Source organism: Gorilla gorilla, chromosome 18 (genome assembly GCF_029281585.2).
Source record: "Gorilla gorilla gorilla isolate KB3781 chromosome 18, NHGRI_mGorGor1-v2.1_pri, whole genome shotgun sequence".
Taxonomy (NCBI): Eukaryota; Metazoa; Chordata; class Mammalia; order Primates; family Hominidae; genus Gorilla; species Gorilla gorilla.
Genome location: NC_073242.2, coordinates 116,231,218 through 116,257,256, shown reverse-complemented (window position 1 = coordinate 116,257,256; position 26,039 = coordinate 116,231,218). Strand labels below are relative to the sequence as shown.

Below are 26,039 nucleotides of genomic sequence, written 5' to 3'. Positions count from 1 at the left end.
AGCCCCGGAGAGGGGCGCACGGTGGGGAGCCCTACGGGCCGCGGCCCAAACTTTCCCCGGGACTGCCCAGGGCCTGGAGGGAGGAAACAGGCAAGCAGCGAGGGGTCGGGACCGCCGCCGAGGGCGCCTGGCGGGTCCTGGCACGCTCCCCAGGGAGGCGACGGGCGGGCCCGCTCCGCCCTGCGCCTGGCCCGTGCAATCCTGGCGCCCGCGGCCCGGCGGCTGCCGTCAGCGCCGCCCTCTAGGAGCGGGGCGGGACCGCGGGAGGCGCGCGGCTGCCCGAGCGCCGGCCGGGCCATGACCCCCGCTGCTCTGTCTTGCAGGCTCGTCGCCGCGGCCCCCCGAGCCCGACCGCCGCGGCCACCACCACCAGCGCCCGGGCGGGCCTCGCGCGCCTCGGACGCGGCTCCGCAGTGAGCCCACCAAGAAGGAAGCGGTGAGTGCCCCGCGCCTCGTGCCCGCCGCCCCTTCCCCGGGACGCCCGCCTTCCCCGAGCAACGCGGCCCCGGCCGGGCGGCGTCCACGCCTCGCAAGCTCTAGCCGCTGCAGGGGCGCGGCCCGGGGGTCGGTGGGGGACCCACGCGGGCCCGGGCGTTCCCCCAACTTCTTGCAGACTTTGCTGCGGAGACACGGGCTTTGGGAAACTTGGCCCGGCTCTGGCCGCGCTGCAACTTGCACTGGCGGTGGGGGTGTGTCCCCGCGCGGAAGCCTCTGGCCCCCCACTCACCACAGGCCACCCCGCGCCGTCACGAGTTCCTTGGGAATGGACCAGAACGCCATTCCTGAGAGCTGGAAGGCAGCCCGGCGGGGGGCGGGGGCAGGAGGCCTCCCGAGGAACCATTTCCCCTCTATCGCGTATTTCCAAATCAATTATTTATGCACTGCCTCACTTAGGGGCCCCCCTGCGCTCCCAGGGCATCAAAGCAGGTTTGCAACCGCAAAGGGCGACCCGTGTGGACGCACGCGCTCCTTCTCCTGGCTGGCTGCGCTCGAGCGGAACTAGGGGAGGTCTCAGTAAAAAGGGGCACCCGCAGCTCCCCCCAGGGATAGGCGAAGGGCGGGGTCCGAGGGCGGCTAGGACTTCTCTCAGACCGCCTCTGGCTGCGGGGCCCAGATGGAATCAAGGGAAAATCTGTGCAGGCTGGACAGGCTTTGGAGCCCGGAGGAAGAGGGAGGAAGGGAAGGCTGCGAGGCAGAGGCACTTCTGAGGTAGTGCAGTTCTCGGGGAACGAACGCCTCAATGTACAGGTTAGGAAACTGAGGCTCTGAGAGGCATACCCTGAGTCACAGGCTCTGGCGTTTCCTGCCTAGACCCCACCCATCCGACGCTGTGGGGAGGCCCCTGTCCTGGGCTGGGTTAACTCCAAAAAGCACCCTCACCTGTGCAGGCCACGCCCTCCTTGGGTTCTGCGCCCCCACCGCTGGGGACCCGGTCCTGTGGATGCGAGGAGGCCATGTATTTATGGAAACACTTAATCCCTCACCAGCCCCAAGGAGGCTGAAAGCTCACCACCTAATCTCGTCTCCCTGGAAGCGCCTTCCCATGCGGGTGGGGTGCACCCCCGACCCACGTAGAGTGTATTTTCCCAGCCCAAGGTGCAGTTCACCTCTGGAGACTTGAAATGGGAGCGTCCCGTCAGTGGACACTGAAGAAGAGAGCAGTGATAGTTCATGCTTACGGAGCACTCCTCGTGCACCAGACCCTGCGTTTTCTGTTTTAATCCCCTGACCAACTCTCCAACCAAATACTGTCAGCCCCATTTTAAAGATGAGGAAACAGGGCCGGGCACAGTGGCTCACGCCTGTACTTGCAATACTTTGGGATGCCAAAGCAGGAGGAGTGCTTGAGGCCAGGAGTTCGAGACCAGCCTGGGCAACACAGTGAGTCCCCCCAGCTACAAAAAAATTTTTAATTAGCTGGGTGTGGTGCATACCTGTAGTCCCAGCTACTTAGGAGGCTGAGACAAGAGGTTTCCTTGAGCCCAAGAAGTTGAGGCTACAGTGAGCTATGATCACACCACTGCATTCCAGCCTGGGCAACAGAGGGAGACCCTGTCTCTTAAAAAAATATATATATATATTAAAAAATAAAAATGAGGAAACAGAAGCTTGTAAAGGCAAAGTCACTGACACAAGGTTACATGGCTGGAAAATGGCAAGGCCAGGCCTGGAACCCTGAGCCGTGGTACTGAATTGTTCTTACCTGCAGTGGAAGCCAGGCTGGGCCTCTGGGCCTGCTAAGTATAATCCCCCATCATTAAAAAGATTAGTAAGTGATGATGGGGCCCAGGCACTGTGGCTCACACCTGTGATCCCAGTGCTTTGGGAGGGTGAGGCACGAGCATCACCTGAGGCCAGGAGTTTGAGACCAACCTGAGCAACATAGTGAGACTCCTTTCTCTAAAAAAAAAAAAAAAAAAAAAAAAAGATTAGTAAGAGATTGTAAACCAAAAAAAAAAAAAAATCAAAGCCTCCCAGTCATCTGAATGGACCACTCCCCTTGGCTAAGGGCATTCCAGAGTTAACCTGAAAAGCTAGTTCAGGCCATGATGAGAAGTGGGGTCAGACATGCCTCATTATACTCTCTTGCCTTTTGAAATTCAGACCCCGCTGACCAGCATTAATATCAGTGCAGACCTTCAGACTAATAGGACAGTCCCTTTAAGTCTGATAAGAAACATGTACAATCTGTTCTCTCTCAAGCCAAACCCCTTATCGTAACCCAGACATTCCTTTCTATTGATTCCAGGTCTTTAGATAATAACTCTTTTGGGTTTTTTTGTTGTTTTTTGTTGAGACAGTCTTGCCCTGTCGCCCAGGCTGGAGCGCAGTGGCGTGATCTCGGCTCACTGCAACCTCCACCTCCCAGGCTCAAGTGATTCTCCTGCCTCAGCCTCCTGAGTAGCTGGGATTACAGGTGCGCGCCACCATGCCCGGCTAATTTTTGTATTTTTAGTAGAGATGGGGTTTCACCCTGTTGGTCAGGCTGGCCTCAAACTCCTGACCTCGTGATCCACTCACCTCAGCCTCCCAAACTGCTGGAATTACAGGTGTGAGCCACTGCGCCCAGCCCAGATAATAACTCTCTCAACCATTTGCCAATCAGAAAATCTTTGAATCCTCCTATGACCCAAAAGCCATGTCTCCCCATCCCACCTACTTCCCCCTTCAGTTGTCCCACCTTTCCAGATGAAACCAATGTATGTATGTGTATATATATAGATACACACACACATATATATATACACACACACATATATATATATATATATATATTTTTTTTTTTTTTTTGAGACGGAGTCTCGCTCTGTCACCCAGGCTGGAGTGCAGTGGTGCAATACCAGCTCACTGCAACCTCTACCTCCCGGGTTCAAGCAATTCTCTACCTCAACCTCCTGAGTAGCTGGGATTACAGGCACCTGCGCCACACCTGCCTAATTTTTTTGCATTTTTGGTAGAGATGGGGTTTCACCAAGTTGGCCAGGCTGGTCTTGAACTGCTGACCTTGTGATCCACCTGCCTGAGCCTCCCAAAGTGCTGGGATTACAGGCATGAGTCCTTGTGCCCGGCTGGAACCAATGTATATCTTATATGTACTGATTGATACCTTGTGTCTTCCTAATGTATAAAACCAAGTTGTAGACCAACTACCTTGGGCACATATTCTCTGGGTCTCCTGAGGCCATTGGTCACTCACTTTTGACTCAGAATAAATCTCTTCAAATATTTTACAGTTTGATACTTTTTGTGGGCAAGATGATATGCCCATTGTAATAAGTGTACATCAAAAGTGTGCACCAGGTCAAGAAAGAGACCTTCAGTCCCCCAGGACACCCCCAGAAATCCCTTCATGCTCCTCCCAGCCGTGGTTTCCCTATGGGTAGCCGTTAACCTGACTTCAAACAGCAGACCACTTTTATTTATTTTGAGATGGGGTCTCTCTGTTGCCCAGGCTGGAGTGCAGTGGCATGATCATGGCTCACTGCAGCCTCAACCTCCTGGGCTCAGGTGATCCTCCCAACTCAGCCTTCTGAGTAGCTGGGACCACAGGTGTGTGCCACCATACCCAGCTAATTTTTGTATTTTTTTGTGGAGACAGGATTTCACCATATTGCTCTGGCTGGTCTCAAAGCCCTCTTATTTTTTGGTAAATGTTTTTATTGATGTATAATGTACAGAAAGGTGCTCAAATCCTAAAGGTGTTCAGCTCAATTATTTCACGGTGGCCCAGAGTCGGCAGTGGGCAAGTATTTTGCTGTGAGTCACATGGCTCATCCGTGGGAGGCCAAGCAGGTGGGGATTTCGGTGGGCCTCCTGCCTCCAGCCCATCCTGTTTCACTTCCTGCTGGTGAAGGCTTCCTGTGGGCCAGGTGGAGGTCCTGGCCACTCAGAGAGGGACTCACTGTCCCCGCAGGACCGTGGCTAAGCTGAAGGCAGCCCTCCCTTTTGCACTCTGTGGACCAGGATGGAAGCACATGAATGCTTGCAGTATCGCTTCCCAACCCAGTTCCTTTGGCTGGAGTTGCAGGAATTCTAATCCTGCTGCAGAAAGAAAGTGGCTTTCCTAAAGAAGGAAGAAAAGCACCATGTGTGTCGTGAGCCTGCTGGGAGCCCCGCTTGCTCGCACTCTCTTCCCTGCTTGCAGCATGACCAGGCCCAGAGAGCTGAAGGGGCTTACCCAGCCTCACCGACCACCCTGCCCCACTGGGATTGGAGCCCACTCACCTGGCAGACAGTCACATTCTTCAGCTGTGACTCTTCTTCAGCCCTGCCCTCTTCTGGGTCCTCCTCCCAGGAGGTCTTTGTTAGGCAAGCAGGGCAAGGTGCCACCGTGACTCAGGACCTCCATGGGGTTACTCTGATTTCATCTGGGAGGTGGCTCTGCAGGAACCAGTTCATTCACTTTCCCTGTCTGGTTCTCCAGGTCCCCATCTGGGACAGCCAGACGTTAGAAATCAGATGACCTTGAATAGGGTGGTCAGATTCAGCAGATAAACACAAGGATAACTAAGTTATCCAGCTAGGTTTTTTGTTGTTGTTTTTGTTTGTTTGAGGCGAGTCTCACCCTGCCACCCAGGCTTGAGTGCAGTGGCGCGATCTCCACTAGCTGCAGCCTCTGTCTCCCAAGTTCAAGCGATTCTCCTGCCTCGGCCTCCCTAGTAGCTGGGATTACAGGCGCCCTCTGCCACGCCCAGTTAATTTTTGTATTTTTAGTAGAGATGGGGTTTCACCATGTTGGCCAGGCTGGTCTTGAACGCCCAGCCTGAAGTGATCTGCCCACCGCCTCATCCTCCCAAAGTGCTGGGATGACAGGAATGAGCCACCGCGCCCAGCCCCAGCTAAGTTTAAATGCAGATAAACAATGAATAGTTTTTATGAGTGTGTCCCATGCAATAACTGGGCATCCTGTATTTTACCTGGCCATCTCTCTCTGACCACTTCCAGCTCTAGATTTGTATGAGGCTCTCCAGGATGGGTTTATCTCATAGCCTAGAGCTGAACTTCTGTGATCCACAGAAGTGGTAACTGAAGGGAATCGGCAAACGTTGGAGCCCGCTTTGAAAAGCAGGGTCCCTCCAGCCAGCGGGAGATTCTGTGTCTTTGAAAAGCAGGGTCCCTCCAGCCAGCGGGAGATTCTGTGTCTTTGAAAAGCAGGGTCCCTCCAGCCAGCGGGAGATTCTGTCTCTGGTAGGCAGTGAGCAGGGTCCCTCAGTCAGCGGGAGATTCTTTGTCTTTGAAAAGCAGGGTCCCTCCAGCCAGCGGGAGATTCTGTGTCTTTGAAAAGCAGGGTCCCTCCAGCCAGCGGGAGTTTCTGTCCCTCATAGTCAGTGCTATGTCTTGGTTGCTTTTGACTTTATGAAAGAACACATCATTTTGCTTTTCTGTTTGCACTGAAAATCTGTAGAGGGCAAGCTGACAAGCAGTCATGTTGTGAGCTGGTAATTTGTGGCACCTGCCTTCAAGGCTGTTGCAAAAACAAACACAGCCAACATGGAAGTGGGACCTGTCCCTGGAGATGCTCTTGGCCTTAGAGAAGCTGTGTGGCATGCATGTCATCTGATGTCTGTCTGTCTTGCCACCCCTCAGGAAGGGGTGGACCTCTGCCGAGGAAGTCAGTTTTTATAATTGCCCATTGCCCATCCTTGTCACCACAGAGAATCCGTGACTATTTGGTGACAGGAAGATTTTTTTTTTTTTTTTTTGAGACAGAGTTTCATCTTGTTGCCCACGCTGGAGTGCAGTGGTGGAATCTCAGCTCACCACAACCTGCAACTCCCAGGTTCAAGCGATTCTCCTGCCTCAGCCTCCCAAGTAGCTGGGATTACAGGCGTGCGCCACCATGCCTGGCTAATTTTGTATTTTTAGTAGAGATGGGCTTTCTGCATGTTGGTCAGGCTGGACTTGAACTCCCAACCTCAGGTGATCCGCCCACCTTGGCCTCCCAAAGTGATGGTATTACAGGCATAAACCACCGCACCTGGCTGACGGAGAGATTTTTTTTTTTTTTTTGGGATGGAGTCTTGCTGTGTTGCCCAGGCTGGAGTGCAGTGGCGCAATCTCGGCTCACTGCAAGCTCTGCCTCATGGGTTCACACCATTCTCCTGCCTCAGCCTCCCAAGTAGCTGAGACTACAGGCACCCGCCACCATGCCCGACTAATTTTTTGTATTTTTAGTAGAGACAGGGTTTCACCGTGTTAGCCAGGATGGTCTCGATCTTCTGACCTCGTGATCCGCCCGCCTTGGCCTCCCAAAGTGCTGGGATTTCAGGCATGAGCCACTGCAACTGGCTGCTGACAGGGAGATTTTTATGCCTGGGTGCAAGAAAGAACCTGTTCTTCTTCAAGCTGTTGTGCAAATAATTAACAATCTGATATTTCAATGGGAACATAAACAGAGCCCAATTCAATATGAAACGGAAGTTTTTCACACCCCTGCAAATGTGTGAAAAAGATAGAACATTTATACCTAAACTAGCAGTTCTTTTGGGCCCAACTGCTCCCATACCATCATGCCAAGCTAAGGGTATCCTTGCCTTAAATCTTTTTTTCTCCCATTAAATCTTTATTTTCTTTTTCTTTTCTTTTTTTTTTTTTTTTTTTGAGACGGAGTTTTGCTCTTGTTGCCCAGGCTGGAGTGCAATGGCACAATCTCGGCTCACCGCTACCTCCGCCTCCCAGGTTCAAGCAATTCTCCTTCCTCAGCCTCCTGAGTAGCTGGGATTATAGGCATGCACCACCACACCCTGCTAATTTTGTATTTTTTTTTCTTTTGAGACGGAGTCTCGCTCTGTCGCTCAGCCTGGTGTGCAGGAGTGGCACAGTCTCGACTCATTGCAAGCTCCGCCTCCTGGGTTCTCACCATTCTTCTGCCTCAGCCTCCCGAGTAGCTGGGACTACAGGCGCCCACCACCACGCCCGGCTAATTTTTTTGTATTTTTAGTAGAGATGGGGTTTCACCGTGTTAGCCAGATTGTCTCGATCTCCTGACCTTGTGATCCGCCCACCTCGGCCTCCCAAAGTGCTGGGATTACAGGTGTGAGCCACCACGCCCAGCCCAATTTTGTATTTTTAGTAGAGACAGGGTTTCTCCGTGTTGGCCAGGCTGGTCTCGAACTCATGACCTCAGGTGATCTGCCCGCCTCGGCCTCCCAAAGTGCTGGGATTACAGGCTTGAGCCACTGCGTCCGGCCTTAAATCTTTATTTTCTAGTTACAAAGATATGTGTGTTTGTAACAAACTCAAACAATCTAGAATTCTGGCGTGTGGAATAGAACACTGCAACCCAGTGCAGTGATGTGGGCTTGGCTTTAGTGTCTGGCAGCCCAGATCTGTAGCTTGGTAGCCCTGGGTGCTGGGAGTCGCTGGACAGCTGTGAGCCCCAGCTCCTCATTTATAAAACAGGATGGTGATAATGTTTATCTCTTAGGGCATTGTTAGGGTTCAGTGGCATCGTTTTTATAGCAAACTTGGCCCAGAATTTGGCACATTGAAAACAGCTGGATATCTATCAGCTGATATTGTCATGACAATGATGATAAAGTTTAAGGTAACAGTGGCTCTTCCCCATGTTTACACAACTGTATGGCTTCTATTCAGACAGATGTAGAATCAAAGCTGTAACTCCTCAGACATTTCAGCTCATCTAAGGGGCCTCTCGCATGTAAGCATCTGTGGTCTCTGCAGGGGGCTGGCCCCAGATCTCAAAGGGAGTGGACAGGGCTCTCCACACTCCCACATAAATTCACCCCCAACACAACAGGCCACACTGTGGAATTGGGGCCACGTAGTGGAGGTGCCCTGGTGGTACCTAGTGACAATCACACTGATGACGATGATGAGGATGATGATGGTAAAGGTGGCAGCAACAATGATGACAGTGACAAGGATGACAACAGTAGTGAGGTGACACCTGTCTTAGTCCATTTGTGTTGCTGCAAAGGAATACCCAAGGCTGGATAATTTATAAAGAAAAGAGGTTCATGCCGGGCACCGTGGCTCACGCCTGTAATCCCAGCACTTTGGGAGGCTGAGGCAGGCGGATCACCTGAGGTCGGGAGTTCAAGACCAGCCTGATTAACATGGAGAAACCCCATCTCTACTAAAAATACAAAATTAGCCGGGTGTGGTGGCGGGTGCCTGTAATCCCAGCTACTTGGGAGGCTGAGGCAGGAGAATCGCTTGAACCCAGGAGGCGGAGGTTGCAGTGAGCCGAGATCGCACCATTGCAGTCTAGCCTGGGCAAAAAGAGTGAAAGTGTGTCTCCAAAAAAAAAAGTTTCATTTGGCTCAAAGTTCTGCATGCTGGACAAGAAACATGGCGCCAGGATGGTGAGGGCCTCAGGCTGCTTCCACTCAAGGCGGAAGGTGAAGGGGAGCCACAGAGATCATGTGGCGAGAGGGTGGCAGCAAGTGGGAAGCAGGGAAGGTGCCAGGCTCTTTTATTTTTTCTGAGACGGAGTCTCGCTCTGTCACCCAGGATGGAGTGCAGTGGCATGATCTCGGCTCAGTGCAACTTCTGGCTCCCAGGTTCAAGCGATTCTCATTCCTCAGCCTCCTGAGTAACTGGGATTACAGGCATGCACCATCATAGCCAGCTAATTTTTGTATTTTTAGTAGAGACGGGGTTTTGCCATGTTGGCCAGGCTGGTCTCAAACTCCTGACCTCAAGTGATCCACCCACCTCAGCCTCCCACAGTGCTGGGATTACAGGCGTGAGCCACCACACCCAGCCACCAGGCTTCTTTTTAACAGCCAGCTCTTGCAGGAACCAATAGGGAGCGAACTCATTCATTACTGTGAGGATGGCACCAATCAAGCTGTTCATGAGAGATTGCCCCATGACCCAGACACCTCCCATCAGGCCCAATGCTCCAAATCAAATTTCAACATGAGGTTTGGAAGGGACAAATATCCAAACTATATTAATAAGATACAGTTTACTGAGAACAATGATGATGATGAAGATGATGGTGACAACTCTGTCCCAGGCCCTGTCCTGGAGGCTGGTGGCTCAATGCCTGTTTGGCAGAGGAGGACACAGAGCCTGGGGGACCGAGCCCCAGCACCTCAGACTTGGGAAATGACCTGCTTGAGGTGGCACATCTCCTCTAGACTCCCAATTCTTTCTTGTCCCCTCAGCCAGTCCTGTGCCTACCGCCTTTGTGCTGTCCTTGGAGGGAGGCAGAAGCAGGATGACAATGAGGGCAAGTTCAGGGACACTGTGGGAGATGAGAAAACTTGCCATGTGAAAACTCTCCATGTGGGAGTTCCACACACCCCACATCAAACTGCCATATGTGGACGTGACAACCCTCGATGCTGCACCTGCCTGACCCTCACTGCATCCTGCCCCCAGTGTCACCTGAATCCCGGCTGGAGCTGCTCCTGGTCCCCCATCCTCTGGTTTGCTTCTTCCCTCCTTCCCTCCCTGCCTTCCTTCCTTCCCCTGTGTGTTTTGAGGTAGGGGTCTTTCAAATTGCAAGACAGCTGTTCAGAGAAAACCTGTCAGTTCCAGACACCTCTTCTGGGAGGTGGTGCTGCCTGGCACGGCATCATACAGATCCTTTGCTCGGCCAGAGCCTGGCCCCAGGAACGCATCTCCACCGAATCGTAGAAGCTGCTAGCAGGAAAACGGGATCTGACGCACATGCTGCCGCCCGCATCCTGCCCTGGGAGACCATGGTGGGGAGCCCAGGCAGTGCGCAGACTCTCACTGAGCTGCCCTGTCTCTTCTGGATGTTGCCTTTCTTTCCTTTTTAAGCCTTTTTCTTGAAGCAGTTTCAAAGTTAAAGAAGAGTTGTGAGAATATGAAGAGGCCCTGCAAATATCCTTCGCCAGAAATGAACATTTACCTACATGCGTGTCCTCATCTCTCCCTGCACGTATTCATGCGTATCATTATGTTCCTGCTGAACAATTTGAGAGTTAGGTTACGGAAATGATGACTCTTGAGCCCAGACACGTCAGTGTATATTTTCTTTCTTTCTTTTTTTTTTTTTTTTTTTTTTTTTTTGAGGGTCTCACTCTCTTGCCCAGGCTGAAGTGTAGTGGCACAATCTCAGCTCACTGAAACCTCTGTCTCCCAGGTAGCTGGCATTAAAGACGCCCGCCACCACGCCCGGATAATTTTTTTTTTTTTTTTTTTTTGAAAAGACTCTCGCTCTGTGCCCCAGGCTGGAGTGCAGTGGCACGATCTCGGCTCCCTGCAAGCTCCGCCTCCCGGGTTCACGCCATTCTTCTGCCTCAGCCTCTCTAGTAGCTGGGCCCGCCACCACGCCTGGCTAATTTTTTATATTTTTAGTAGAGGCGGGGTTTCACCGTGTTAGCCAGGATGGTCTCGATCTCCTGACCTCGTGATCCTCCCACCTCAGCCTCCCAAAGTGCTGGGATTACAGGCGTGAGCCACTGCGCCCGGCCACACCTGGATAATTTTTTGTATTTTTAGTAGAGAGATGGGGTTTCACCATGTTAGCCAGGCTGGTCTCGAACTCCTGACCTCAGGTGATCTGCCCACCTCAGCCTCCCTAAGTGCTAGGATTACAAGGCGTGAGCCACCATGCCTGGCCGTCAGTGTATATTTTCTAAGAGCAAGGACCATTTCTTTTTTTTTTTTTTTTTTTTTTTTTTTGAGACAAAGTCTCGTTCTTGTCACCCAGCCTATGATGCAATGGCGTGATCTCGGCTCCCTGCAACCTCTGCCTCCTGGGTTCAAGCGATTCTCCTGCCTCAGCCTCCCGAGTAGCTGGGATTACGGGTGCCTGCCACCACGCCTGGCCAATTTTTGTATTTTTAGTAGAGATGGGGTTTCACCATGTTGGCCAGGCTGGTCTCGAACTCCTGACCTCAGGCGATCCACCTGCCTTGGCCTCCCTAAGTGCTGGGATTACAGGCGTGAGCCATGGTGCCCAGCCGAGCAAGGACCATTTCTTACAGAACACAGTAAAATAATCAGAATCAGAAAACTTAATATTGACCCCAGACTGTCACCTAAAATACAGTTGTTTCTCTTCTGACTGTTTTATTACTTCTTTTCTTTTTTTGAGACAGGGGCTTGCTCTGTCTCCCAGGTAGTGCAGTGACACAATCACGGCTTACTGTAGCCTCCACTTCAAGGAGGCTCAAGCAATCCTCCTACCTCAGCCTCCTGAGTAGCTGGGATTACAGGCATGCACCACCATGACTGGTTAAATTTTGTATTTTTTTGTAGAGATGGGGTTTCGCCATGTTGCCCAGGCTGGTCATTACTTTTCAAACAAACACACCAGTATGTCATGCTCTCCTATCTCCCAGTCTCAACAGTAAACAGCATCCCGCTGCTCTCATGGTGACACCTCCCTGTGCCCCACAGCATTTAGTTGTTGTTGTTTTACTGGAGTATTTTACAGCAAATTCCAGACATCATTCCTTCTGTGAGAACTTCCGTACAGATCACTGGTTTTCAAACCCTGGGTTGAGACATGTCAAAATCCACCGGGTGGGCTGTGATCAATGCTAAACAAAGACAGGATAAAAGGGAATAGATGATAAAATCCGAGTACTTTGTGCAGGGCCGGTCTGCGCTTGGTTGGGATGTCGAGTCTGGCTTACCAGCAGCCACAGTCCAGGGAGGTTTGGGAAGCCTGGCCAGCAGAGGCCCTGGGGCTCTGTGCAGCTTTCCCTCTGGCTTATCTGTGGTTGATCCTGACGTCAGGGCTGCAGGACCCCTTGGCAAGGCTGGCGGCAGGAGAGCCAGCATGGGCACAATTGATGAGGGATGGAGATGAGGTCTGCTCCGCCCTCCCCTGTTCCTGGAAGCTCTGTCCCCTGGGGACTCCAAGACTTCCCAGGTCTGCCTGGTCACTAAAAGCGTGGGCTCCAGAGTCCAAAGTTCTGGCTTCAAATCCCTGCTCTGTCACTTGCTACCCAGATGACCTTAGGCAAGTTAACTAATTTCTCTGTGCCTGTTTCCTGTGAGATGGGGACAGGAACGGTCCCAACTTCATGGGGTTATAGTGAGGATTCACTAATCATGAATACACATAAAGGGCTCTGAACAGTGCCAGGCCCATGGTGAGTGCCAGGAAATGTGCCTGTCGCTCCCACAGGCCTGGGCCCTCCGTCCCTCAGCCCCCGCCCCACTCCTCCGCTACCCCTCACTCCTCCCGTAGGGAAGGATTCTCTCTCCTGCATGTGAGAGTCCTGCAGGGAGCTTTTAAAAATCCCAGTGCCGGGCCCGGCGTGGTGGCTCACACCTCAAATCCCAGCACTTTGGGAGGCCGAGGTGGGTGAATCACTTGAGGTCAGGAGTTCGAGACCAGCCTGGCCAACGTGACAAAATCCCATTTCTACTAAAAATGAAAAAAAAAAAAAAATTAGCTGGGTGTCATGGTGCACGCCTGTAGTCCCAGCTACTCGGGAGGCTGAGGCAGGAGAATCACTTGAACCTGGGAAGTGGAGTTTGTGGTGAGCCAAGGTCACGCCACTGCACTCCAGCCTGGGCAACAGAGTGAGACTCTGTCTCAAAAAAAAAAAAAATAAAATCCCAATGCCAGCCACACACCAGACCAATTTCCCCAGAATCTCTGGGGGTGGGACTCAGGCAGCAAGCAGCATTTTTTTTTTAAGAGACAGGCTCTTGCTGTCACCCAGGCTGGCGTGAAGTGGCACGATCAAGGTTCACTGCAGCCTCAACCTCCTGGGCTCAAGTGATCCTCCCACCTCAGCCTCCTGAGTAGCTGGGACTACAGGCACAGGCCACCACACTTGACTAATTTTTTAAAAATGTTTTATAGCCAGGGTGTCCAATCTTTTGGCTTCCCTGGGCCACACTGGAAGAAGAATTGTCTTGGACCACGCATAAAATACACTAACGATAGCTGATGAGCTAAAAAAAAAAAAAACCAAAAATCACAAAAACAATTCATAATGTTTTAAGAAAGTTTACCAATTTGCGTTAGGCCACATTCAAAGCCACCCTGGGCTGCAGGCAGCTGGAGGGCTGCGGGTTGTACAAGCTTGTTCTTTGTTTTTTGTTTTTGAGATGGAGTTTCGCTCTTATTGCCCAAGCTGGAGTGCGGTGGCATGATCTTGGTTCACTGCAACCTCCATCTCCCAGGTTCAAGAGATTCTCATGCCGAAGACTCCTGAGTAGCTGGGATTACAGGCACCCACCACCACACCCAGCTAATTTTTTGTATTTTTAGTAGCGATGGGGTTTCACCATGTTGGCCAGGTTGCTCTCGAACTCCTGACCTCAGGTGATCTGCCCACCTCGGCCTCCCAAAGTGCTGGGATTACAGACGTGAGCCACCGCGCCCAGGCGTAAGCTTGTTTTATAGAGACAGGGTCTTCTTATGTTGCCCAAGTTAGTCTTGTACTCTTGGCCCCAAGTGATCCTCATGCCTCAGCCTCCCGAAGTGCTGGGATGACAGGTACGAGTTACCTAATCCGGAAGAAAAGGTATTTTGTAAAGCTCCTGGGTGATGTGCGGAGGCTGCAGTGCCCAGCTCTTCTTGGCTGTAGTGTGGATGCAGGTTCTGAGCGGGCAGGGCCACCTCAGGGCCTGAGACTCTGCATGCACAGCTCCCTGGAAGCCTGTGCTGCTGTTCCATGGGCCATTCTGGGAACAGCAAGGCCTGGATAAAAGGCCTAGCTGGAAACCTCGACCTCCTTTCCCTCCCTCTCTGTCATGAGGGACAGCAGCAGCTGACATTGTTCGGACTTCTCCTCTGTCCCCAGCACAGATCACTTCCCCACACTCAGTTCTAGCTGCTGCTCAATGAGACTGTTATGGGCCTCACCCCTTTTTAAATTTTTTTTTTTTTTCTCGAGATGAAGTCTCACTCTGTCGCCCAGGCTGCAGTGCAGTGGCACGATCTCAGCTCACTGCAACCTCCACCTACGGGTTCAAGTGATTCTCCTGCCTCAGCCTCCTGAGTAGCCAGTATTACAAGCACCCACCACCATGCCTGGCTCATTTTTTTATTTTTAGTAGAGATGGGGTTTCACCATGTTGGCCAGGCTGGTCTTGAACTCCTGATCCATCCACCTCGGCCTCCCAAAGTGTCGGGATTACAGGCGTGAGCCACTGTGCCCGGCCAGCTCATCCCATTTTAAAGATGAGGAAAGTGAAGTCTTGAGATAAACTATCCGTGATCACATGGCTGGGAGTTGCCAAGCTGGGACCTGGCCCAGCTAGTGCAATGGGGAAGCTCCAGAGACCGCTCGTAAGTTGGAATGGCTGCCTTTCATACGCAGCTGGCCCAAGCCTGTTCCCATCAGTATCTCTCGCTTTCCCTCCCTTCCCAAGGCCCCAGTCTATGTCTTGGTGGTATCTCCCACCCATGTCTTACTAGCTCCACCTGGACTTCCAGCTCCTTCTCCTCCAAACCCTTCCTGGCCTGCCATCTTCACATTCACCTCCCCGATTTCTGGCCCAGAGCAAGCATCTCTGACCTCAGCAGGCAGAGGAATCCCTGGGGCCTTGTGCGCCTGGGTGGGCCTGAGCTGCTGCCTTTCTCCCCAGCCTCCGGGTTGCTGATGCTACCAATCCACCAACAGCCTGCAGATGAGGGCCAGGCCTGGGGTCTCCTCACAGGCACTAGCCACACACCCCTCTAGAAAGCAGACTTGCTTTCTAGACTTGGCGTCCTCAGAATAAGCTCTTAACTCCAAACCAGCCCCAGAAACCCCAGGTCCCACCCATCTTTGGCTTCTCCCTACCTGTTCCTGCCTGACCTCCCATCCCCTGGGGCTCCTCCCACGGACTGTGCCTTTATCTTCCTCTGGATGTCTGCACACTACAGGCCCCTGTGGGGTGGGGCTCCAGCCTAGGGATTAGGACAGTCCTGGGTTCGAGTCTCAGCTCCACAGTCCCTAGTAAGCTGGTAGGCTTGGGCAGGTGCCGCCACCTCTCTGAGCCCTGATTTTGCGTCCGTGAAGTGGGGACAGTAATAGTACCTTGCGGGGCTGTTACTGAGGAGTGAGTGTCAAGAGCATGCAGGGGCCCCGCACCACTGGCTGCTGCTTTTATTTTTCAATTGCTTAGAACTTGGGATGCCTCATGTTGCAGGAACATCATGAGAACACTGGTTGGGACAATTCTAATACCCGTGGCCTGGGGGGGGCCACACGTCCTCTATAGCTCAGGCTGTCAGATCTCCAAAGAACCTGCATTAGGGGGGGAAAAAAAAAAGCAGCATTAGAACGGGAGGTACATGGCCATGGGGGCCTCTGGGCCACCCCCGAGCCCTGCTGGCAGGTCTTCACATCTCTGCAGCTGCGGCCGTCCTGTGGCTCTTGAAAGGAAAGGCTTGGTGGTGTCGGTTCCCCATCATCAGTTCACTGCAGCCTCCGCCTCCTGGGTTCAAGTGACCTCACAGAGCCAGGGCTGCAGACGCCGCCTTGGCTTCCTGTATATTTAACTTTGAGGCACTCGTAAGTTTTTTCCACCAGCACAGACTCCATCTTTGAGCAAATCCAGCCCAGATGTAGTTGACAGGTGGCGTGACCTGGAGGCCGGTGGTTTCTCTCCACCACAACCTCCTGTTTTGCACTCATCAGGGCCTAGGGTGGGGGCCTGGCTGCACGTGGCCAATACAAACAAGTCGCGCCCTCCCCTCTCTCAGCGCTCTCCTCTCTCCACAGGCCTGCAGAGGTGCCGACATGGGGCTTAAGATGTCCTGCCTGAAAGGTAAGGCCTGAAGCTCTGCCCCCACCAGCTCTCATGGCGGAGGTGGGGCTGGGTTGGGGGGCAGGAGAGAGGGGAGTTGAAGCCCTCTGTCCTGCAGAGGGAGCAGGGCACCATCCCTTAAAGCAGTCCTGTACACAGCCGGTGCTCTAAAAATGCTTGTCCTGACTCTGAGCACCCCTCCAGGCCTTTCATTTCACTAGCAGTGGGTGACTGGGAAGGTGGCAGTGCCTTGGGGCCTCAGTTTCCCCCTCAGGGTGCCTAATCCCAGGCTGTGGAGAGTGAGGGAGGAGGAGGCCTTTGGGAAGGAGCCAGGCACATGCTGGGCTGTTTGCTTTCCCAAGGACACACCCGGGGCCTGTTATCACCCAGACAGGAGGTCCAGCGTCCAGGTGGTAGGAGAGAAGGCCAGCGGGAGAAAGTTCTAGAAGGACACAAAACCACTGAAGGGTGTTGTGGGTGTTAGCAAAGGCAGCCCAGACTTCTGTCCTGTGTGTGGATGGCCCTGGGGCACCTCAGACCAATGTGGCAGGAAACCTCCCATCCCAAGTCCATTGCTGCCCCTCTTCTTTACCTTGGTGACAGTTGCTTTGTTCTCCCCAGCCAAAAATCTGGGAGTCACGTGGGTGGCCCCTGGTCTGACTTGCGACCCCGCTGCCTGAGACCGCCTCTGGCTCCAGGTGTCCCATGGCCAGTGGTGTGAGTGCCGAGCTCCTAGCCTGCCCCGGGGCCACCTACCTGACCCCAGCAGCCCCTTCCAGGCAGAGGCCACCTACCCACCTGGAGAGGTGGTTGGGAGCTGAGCCAAGCCTGGGATCAGCCTGCATGGTGTGAGTTGTGGCCTCACCAATGCCTCTGTGAGACCTAGATCAAGGGCCTCAGTTTCCTTATCAGTAAAATGGGGATCACGGCGGACCCGTCTCAGGTCACCAGGAGCACGAGAGCAGGGCCTGGAACACTCTGGCGGTGGCTGCTCTTAATTAATTGTACTATTTCCTTCGTCAAATTCACCAGGCTCTGTAGCCCATCCTTTGGGTTTAGGCAGGCTTAGGGCTTTTAGATGCAAGCTACAGAAGCGGATACTGGTTAACAAGGAATTTACTGGAAAGCCGAGGGGAGCCCACGGGAAAAGTGAAGTAAGGATGCGTGAAAAGGCCCCTGCTGGGAACCGGGATGAATGGACCACCCTTCAGATTCCCAGGCTGGGAGGAATCCGCTCCAGGAGAGCATCTGATTGGCCCAGTTTAGGTCTTAGGCCCGCCCCCTCGGCCTGGAGGGAGGTGCATCTTGATTGACAGCTCCTCCAAGACCCCTTGCGGAGAGATTGGTTCCCCTGGTGAAAATCGGGGTGTGGTTTACTAAGCGGGATGGGATGCCGGACAGACACAAACAGCCCACGTCCCCTCCAGGACCTGGCTTCCTCTGAGACTGCAGGCTGACCCCACAGAGGAGTAGGGAGATGTTTGTTGAATGAGTATCTGTGAGTGGCTGAGGTTAATTCAGCAGCAGACAGTGGTTGAGAGGGTCAAGCCTAACCCCTTGAAACTTGAGGACTTTCTTCCCTTAGACATGAGTTTCCCAGTGCCTGGCACAAAGTAGGCATTGAGGATACTTTTCTTCTTTAAAAAATAATATATATCACATAAACTTACCGTTTTAACCATGAAGTGTACAAGGTTAGTGGCATTAAGCACGTTCACAGTGTTGTGCAACCATCACCCCACCCATCTTCAGAATGAAGGTTTCATCATCTCCAACTGAAACTCTGTCCCCGTTAAACACTAACTCCCCGTTCCCTCCCCAGCCCTTGGCAGCCACCATTCTTCCTGTCTCTAAGAATCTGCTCTAGGGACCTCGTGTCAGTGGAATCATCCAGCATTTGTCCTTTTGTGTCTGGTCTCCATCACTCAGCGTGGTGTTTTCTAGGCTCATCCACATTGAGCATGCATCACTGCTTCGTTCCTTTTCATGGCTGAATAATATTTCACCATGTGGACAGACTACATTTTCTTTATCCACTTCTCCATCGGTGGACACTGGGTTGTTTCCACCTTTTGGCGATTGTGTCAGGACATCTTTGACAGAGAAACCAGGCCTCTGGAGGTATCTCTGGGACCACTTTTCTTCCAGCCCAAGGCCGGGACTTGATCAGGAAGGTAGATCAAGACTCTGCAGATCCTGACAGTGCCTGGGAAATGCCCTCCCGCCTCCACCCACCCCCGGCCCCTCACGAGTGAAAGCACAGGCAGCCAGATCAGGGCTCGTGGGGCTGGGAGCTTTTAAAAGGACCGCCTTCCTGTCGGCCCCAGAGCTGCTAAGTGTGCTAAGTGCTGGAACAGCGCCTGTGCCGAGTGTGGCTTGTCCATCCATTTTTCATGGCTGGCTTTGGTGCTGCCGGCCCCTGCCCACCCCCACTCGCCCAGCCTGGGTCTCTGGAGGTGATGAGGCCCACACAAGCATGGGGGTGACTTGGGGAATGGGGATTAGGGGGCCAGAACTCTTTTTTTTTTTTTTCGAGACGGAGTCTCGCTCTGTCACCCAGGCTGGAGTGCAGTGGTGCAATCTCGACTCACTGCAACCCCCGCCTCCTGGGTTCAAGCAATTCTCCTGCCTCAGCCTCCTGAGTAGCTGGGATTACAGGCGTGTGCCACCACGCCCAGCTAATTTTTGTATTTTTAGTAGAGATGGGGTTTCACCATGTTGTCCAGGCTGGTCGTGAACTCCTGACCTCAAGTGATCCGCCTGCCTTAGCCTCCCAAAGTGCTGGGATTACAGGCGTGAGCCACCACACCTGGCCCAGAGAGAATCATTTTAACTCCACATTTGAGGTAGCCAGGAACTCTGTAACATGGGGTCTTACTGTCCTACGGCTGCCGTAAGAGATGACCGCAAACTAGGTGGCTTAAAAGACGAATTTATTCTCTCACAGTTCTGGAGGCCAGAGGTGTAACATCCAGGTGTGAGCAGGGCCTCGTTTCTTCTGGAAGCTCTAAGGAGGCTCCTTCCTGCCAAGCTCCTGGTGGCACCAGCCATTCTTTGGTTTGTGGGCTTAGCTCCAGCCTCTGCCTCGTGGCACATGGCTTTCCTCTTCTGTCTTCCCTTCTCTTTTAAGGACAACTGTCATTTGCTTTAGCACCCACCCTAGTCCAGGATAATCTCATCCCAAGATCTTTAACTCAATTACATCTGCGGGGCTGCACGGTGGCCCATGCCTGTAGTCCCAACACTTTGGGAAACTGAGGCAGGAGGATCTCTTGAGCCCAGGAGTTCAAGACCAGTCTGGGCAACACTGCAAAACCCCATCCCTACAAAAAATACAAAAATTATCAGGGAATGGTGGCATTTCATGCCTGCAGTCCCAGCCACTTGGGAGGCGGAGGTGGGAGGATCCCTTGAGCCCAGGAAGTCAAGGCTGCAGTGAGCTGTGATCACACCACTGCACTCTAGCCTGGGTGACAGAGCCAGACCCTGTCTCAAAAAAAAAAAAAAATGACATCACAAAGATCCTGTTTTCAACAATGTCATATTCCCACTCACAGGCTCCGGTTAGGTATATCTTTTGGAGTGGGCACCGTTCAGCCCTGGATATGATTACTCTCACTCCCTGGGGCCTCAACACTACACGCTGCCCAGGGCACCAGGAGGAGGGACCCGCCAGGACCCAGGCCCTCTGCTCCTCTGCTCTAGCCCCGCAGCCTGGCCCAGGGACTCAGACCCACCCACCTGTTTCCAGGTGACCCTCCTGTACCATGCCCCCAGCTCCAGGCCTCCCTGAGTTCAAATCCCAGCTCTGCCCCTTAACGATTTGGCCTTGGAGCAGGGCCAGCTTCACGGGCATGTGACCTCTGCAGCTGCACAGGGCCCCGTGCTCAGTTTAATGCTCTTAATACATATTGAACAATGGGCCTCACATGTTCGTTTTCCACTGAGCCCCACAAATTACACAGTGGTTCCTGCCTTAGGGCAAGTGACCTTGTCTCTCTAGGCCTCAGCTTCCTCTGGGGTAAACTGAGGCATCCTGCATCCAGCCCACAGGTTTTATTGAGTGCTGGGTTCTGGAGAGGACTTGAAGAATCATAAAGACAGGACTCTGCTCAAGGACATACTATCTAGAGCCACACCATCCAGTAGAAATAGATTTTAATGTTTCTAGCAGTGCCATGAATAAGGTACAAAGAAACGGGTACGATTACTTTTAAAATGTTTTATTTAATTCAGTATATTCCAAACATCATTTTAATGAGTGGGGTCCAGTTCACTGGTCTGGGAGTTTCAGTCAGCTGATCTGGGGGGGTTCAGTTGTCTAGGGGATTTAGTTTTGTGGTTTGGGGGATTTTGTTGTCTGGGGGGGTTGTCTCGTATGGGGGAGTTGGTTAGTTGGCTGATCTATGGGGTTTAAGTTGTCTGGTCTGGGAGTTACTTGGCTGGGCTGGGGGCTTTACTTGGCTGGTCTTGGGGGGCTTGGTTGGCTGGTCTAAGAGGGTTTACCTGCCTTGTGTGGGGGTTAATTGGCTAATCTGGGGGTTCAGTTGGCTGGACTGGGGTTACTTGGCTGGTCTTGGGGGTTTAGTTGGCTGGTCTGGGGGTTTAGTTGTGTGGTCTGGGGGTTCAGTTGGCTGATGTGGGGGTTCAATGGCTGGTCTGGGGGTTCCCTCGGCTGATGTGGGGGTTCACTTGCCTGGTCTGGGGGATTTAGTTTGCTGCCCTCCTTTCCCTTCCCCTCCGTTCTGGGTATCTCTCCCTCTAGAACCAAAGTACGCTTTCTGAGCCGGGAGGCACCTTGGCACTCACTTGCAAAGCCTTACATTACAGATAGGGAAGTTGAGGACCAAGGAGAGGAAGTGACCAGCTACAGTCACACCAACTAGAAATGAGACATGGGCTCCTCTAGGGAGGCAGCTCCGAGACCCGTTCCTATTCCCTTAGGAGGCGTGGTTACGGGAGGCATGGGCTGAAGCCACTCAGGAGAGTGTGAGGCTCACAGTGGGTATGACATTCTTCCCTGCGGGCTTCATCTCACCCGCTCTGACCAGCCACAGCCCCAGCCCTCGCCACCTCCTCCTTCCTCAGCTCCCCCAGGGGCTCTGAGGCTGTGTAACTGCCCAGGAAGACACAGGCCCCTTCCCTATCGGGCTGGCTTTGTGTCGATGGCACCCGACTTGGCTGGCTGGGATGGGATCTACCCACTGCTGGGCTGGCTTCCATCTCTACCGTGCATGACTGTCCGGTGGCTGCTGTGACAAATGACCACACACTGGGGGGCTTAAAACAGCAATTTTTATTCTCTCATTGTTCTGAAATCGGCCCTGGCAGGGCCGCCCTCCCTCCTCAGCTCCAAAGGAGGAACCTTCCTGCCTCTTCCAGCTTCTGATAGCTTCAGGCCTCCTGGGTCCAGTCTCTGCCTCTGTGTTCACGTGGCCTTCCTCTCTTCATGTTGCCCTGCATTCAACCTCCCTCTCCGCCTTCCTCTTGTAAGGACACCAGGCATCGGATTTAGGGCCCCTCCGCCCCCAAATCCAGGATGAGCTCATCATGAGATCCTTAACTAATTACATCGGCAAAGACCTCATTTCCAAATAAGGTCATATTCTGAGGTTGTGGGTTGATGTGAATTTGGGGGACACTATTCAGCCCCCATTAAGTCAGTTCACCTCTGAGCTTCCCCTGTGGTGGGCAGGAATGTGCTTCTCCTGTCTGGCAACAAAGACTCTGCCCAAGGGTGGTAGATATTGAGAGGGTGGCATAGGAGGAACTCAGCTTTGCCAACACCCCTTTGTTTCCGAGTCCAAAGGAGAGGGGCTGCAGAGTCCCTCTGCTCAAGGGCCTGGCCGTGGTGACTGTGACCCACTGGAGTGTCCCACAGGCCAAAGAACGTCTCCCTTGTGCCTCACCCTATAAGGGTTGGCACGTGCTGGCATCAACAGGATCTGGGCACGGCACCCTCATCACAGCTGAACTCTACAGACAGGGAGGCTGAGGCATGGGGGACCTCTCACTGGCTCAAGGCCACATGGCCAGTTAGGAGAGGTTGGCTCCACAGACGGAAGGGGAAAGGGGGAGTTGTCTCCTTGGTTCCTAAGTGCGCCCTCTCCAGGTTCCAGCAGGGCGGCACAGCCAAGGAAATGGCGTGGTCCTGCTGCCGGGTTCTCAGTGGGGTCCGGGACTTTCTGTATAGGCATCACCTGGGAACCAGTCAGACCATCAGATTCTCAGGACCCACTGGATCAACTGAGTCAGGAACTCAGGGTTTTCAACACATCCTCCGGGGGAATTCCAGTGGCTGTGTAACTTTGAGGACCACTGGCAAAGTGGCTCTGGGGTCAGAGATCCGAGTTCATATTCTGGGTCTGCCTCTGACTGACTGCAACCTTGTGCAAGTCACTTCCCATGCCCAGGCTCAGTTTCTGTGTCTGTAAAATGGAGTGGCTACTGGGAAGATCTCCTGGGTCAGGTCTCGAGAGTTTTCTGAGATAGGCAGTAAAGATGGCACCCAAGAAGCCGTTACACCTTCCTGCTATGGAGGTGGCTGCAGGTGTGCGGGGGCCTCCGCAGGAAGACTTAAACTGCAGGCATGGGCTTTCCCACTGGAGTGGCTGGCTGGGGCGTTAGGGCTACCTGGGAGGACCCCTGTGATCTGTGAGGTTCTGTGGGGGCGGGGTGGGCGTCAGCTCCAGCCTGGGTTAACTCCAGCATCACCATGGATACAGGCTCCAGGGAATGAGACTGGTCCCAGCAACTGTCCTGGGGAAGGTCCCTTGGGGCTGCTGGGGGCTTGGTGGGAAAGATGAAGGCTTTGTCCTGGGTTGGTAGTTTGTCATTGTTTTTTTAAATAGACTTTATTTTTTAGGACAGTTTTAATTTACAGAAAAATTGAAAAGATAGTACAGAGAGTTCCCACACACCCCACACCAGATTCCGATGTTATGAACAACTTACGCTCACACGGTCCACTCATTACAGCAAACCAATCAATACAAATCCGTTGTTATTTATTTATTAATGTTTTATTTATTTCTGTGCTTATTTATTTATATTTTTGAGACAGGATCTCACTCTCCCTCTGTTGCTCAGGCTGGAGTGCAGTGGTACCGTCACAACTCACTGCAACCTTGATCTCTGGTGCTCAAGTGGTTCTCCTGCCTCAGCCTCCCAAGCAGCTGGAGTATAGGTGTACAACACCATGCCCAGCTAATTTTTTTTCTTTTTTTGTAGAGAAGGGGTCTCGCTTTGTTGCTTGGGCTAGTCTTAAACTCTTGGCTTCAAGCCTTGACCTCCCAAAGTGCTAGGATTACAGGCATGAGCCACCGTACCCGGCCAGATCCATTCTTATTAACTAATATCCACACTTTTTATTTTTTTGAAATAGGGCCTGGCTCTGTTACCCAAGCTGGAGTGCAGTGGCACAACCTCAGCTCACTGCAACCTCCACCTCCTGGGCTCAAGTGATTCTCCCACCTCAGCCTCCCAAGTAGCTAGGACTACAGGCGAGAGGCACCACACCCGGCTAATTTTTTTTGCATTTTTAGTAGAGATGGAAGTTTTACCATGTTGCCCAGGTTGGTCTTGAACTCCTGGGCTCAAGCTATCCTCCTGCCTCAACCTGCCAAAGTGCTGGGATTACAGGCGTGAGCCACCGCGCCCGGCCAAATCTGTTATTATTAACTAATGTCCACATGATTCCGATTTCCCCCATGTATTTTTTCTGTCGCAGGATCCCACATGATATTTAGTTGTCACACCTCCTTAGGCTCTTGGCTGTGATAGTTTCTCAGACACTCCTCATTTTTGTGGGGACCCCCGGCTGCCAGGCATGGCTGTGACTCCCTCGCTTAGGGGGAGCTCAGCCTGGGGGTGATTGGTGGTTGGCCGTTATGACACCCATTTTTCTGATTTGCCTTCAGAGGCTTGCGTCTAGCCCCTGGTCAACCCAAAACCCAGAATCCCTCCATATGGCCCCGTGACAGTGTGAATGCCTGGCTCTGCTGGCGGACAGCTGCAGGCCAGAATTGCATGAGAGATTGTTCCCTCCACAAACGTTTATTGCGTCCCTACTGTGCACTGGGCGCTGGCCCAGGTGCCGGGGCTACAGGGATGAACAAGGCAGTGTGGTCCCGGCCACTGGGAGTGTACAGAGGTGAGGAATGACCTTAATGCTAACTCAGTGCTGGATGGAAGCTAGCACCTGCCTACCCGGGGTGTCTAGGGGTGGCATCACCCAGGAAGCACCCCAGCCTAAAGAGCTGGCCTGGCACAGAACGGGGAAGGGGTGGCTGTTTCCGGTAGCAGAAACTCATGGGCACGGGCTGGGAAGCAAGCAGCAGCCTGGCGTGCGTGGTGGAGGAACTGGAGGGACCACAGCGCCGGAGAGGATGGTAGCAGCCAGGTGGAGCCAGGCACGGAATGTGGAGTTTCCATCCCTGGGGACAGGAGCTCTGTGAAATGGGAGGGTGAGAAAAACGTTCATTCCACTAATACATTTCAGCAGTGTTCAGAACAAACTGGAAATTTCATACATTTGAAGGGAGATCACATGGTGGAATCCAGTCCCCGCTGAACCAGGAGTTAGAAAATAGCCAAGGTCAAGCGCCCCACTTCCCTGAGCTTTCCTGTCCCCGTCTGTAAAATGGGCTCAGGCTCCTGCCTGCGGGGATCCTGGGGGAGGTCCTCACCCACTGCCTGCCAGTGCCACCGCCATGTTCCAGGGGTCTTTGTCTACTCTGCTGACCTCCACACCCAAGCTGCGAACAGGAGCCAACACACAGTCGCTGTTCCATGGTGCTGGTTCCCTTCCAGTGCGGGACAGAGCCCAGACGAGAGTGTGTCCCGGGCAACTCCACACAAACATGTATTGAGTACCTGCTGCATGCCAGGCAGCACACTCAGCCCTCGGGATGCAGCAGTGAGCAGCACAGAGCTCCTGTCCATGGGGGAGAGATGGAAATGTGGAATAGTGTGTGTGAACAAACACACACCCAGCAGGCTGGATTTCGTGGTGAGTGCTGTGAAGGGAATTGAGCAAGGGGGTGCAGTCGAGGGGATGAGGCAGGGTGAGGGGTTCTCTGTGGTGCCGACACTGGAGTCAGCCATGTGGATGCAGGGAACAGTGTTCCAGGCAGCAGGAACAGCAAATGCAAAGGCCCTGAGTCAGGACCAAGCGCACTGAGCTGGTGAGCAGCGAGGAGGCAGGTATGGAGGCCGGGCTGAGCTGGAGGAGCTGAGGTCCCTGGGGCCAGCAGGTGATAGAAGCTGAGGTGTGGATTGAGAACTTCAGAGTAATACAGGCCAGGTGCGGTAATACAGGCCAGCACTTCGGAAAGCCAAGGTGGGCAGATTGCTTGAGGTCAGGAGTTTGAGACCAGTCTGGGCAATGTGGTGAAACCCCATCTCTACAAAGAATAGAAACATTAGTTGGGCATGGTAGCGTGCGCCTGTAGTGCCAGCTACTCAGGAGGCTGAGGTGTGAGGATTGCTTGAGCCCAGGAGATGGAAGTTGCAGTGAGCCAAAATTGCCAAATTTTGCCAAATTGCCAAAACCACTGGACTCCAGCCTGGCAACAGAGCAAGACCCTGTCTCAAAAAAGAAGAAATACAAAGCACTGGAATCATTCTAGGCCAGGAGTCTAAACCTCCACCACACATCAGAATCTTCTGGAAGGCTTCCAAATGGATGCAGCCACTGCCCATTCCCCAGAGGTTGGGATGAGATTGGTGTGGATGGGTCCCAGGCACTGGTGCTCTAGGAGGCCTCCTAGGTGATTCCCCTGGGTGGCCCAGGCTGACAGCCAATGCCCTTGCCTTGCAGATGGGGCTGCAGTGGGGACTGGCTGCCCAAGGTAACAAGGATCAAGTCAGCCTGGCTGGGAACCCAGGTG

General features: G+C 53.2%; 1 protein-coding gene across 1 annotated transcript in view; it reads left to right on the top strand.

Moving 5' to 3' along the window:
- Nucleotides 1-258: 258 nt before the first annotated feature.
- C18H16orf74 (chromosome 18 C16orf74 homolog) overlaps nucleotides 259-26,039 on the top strand; it is a 44,019-nt gene continuing 18,238 nt past the window's right edge. The window contains exons 1-2 of the mRNA XM_031002731.3: nucleotides 259-436; nucleotides 16,125-16,170. Of these exons, the coding sequence (XP_030858591.1) occupies nucleotides 16,143-16,170 (28 nt within the window). The 5' untranslated portion in view covers nucleotides 259-436; nucleotides 16,125-16,142. The remainder of the gene's footprint in view (nucleotides 437-16,124; nucleotides 16,171-26,039) is intronic.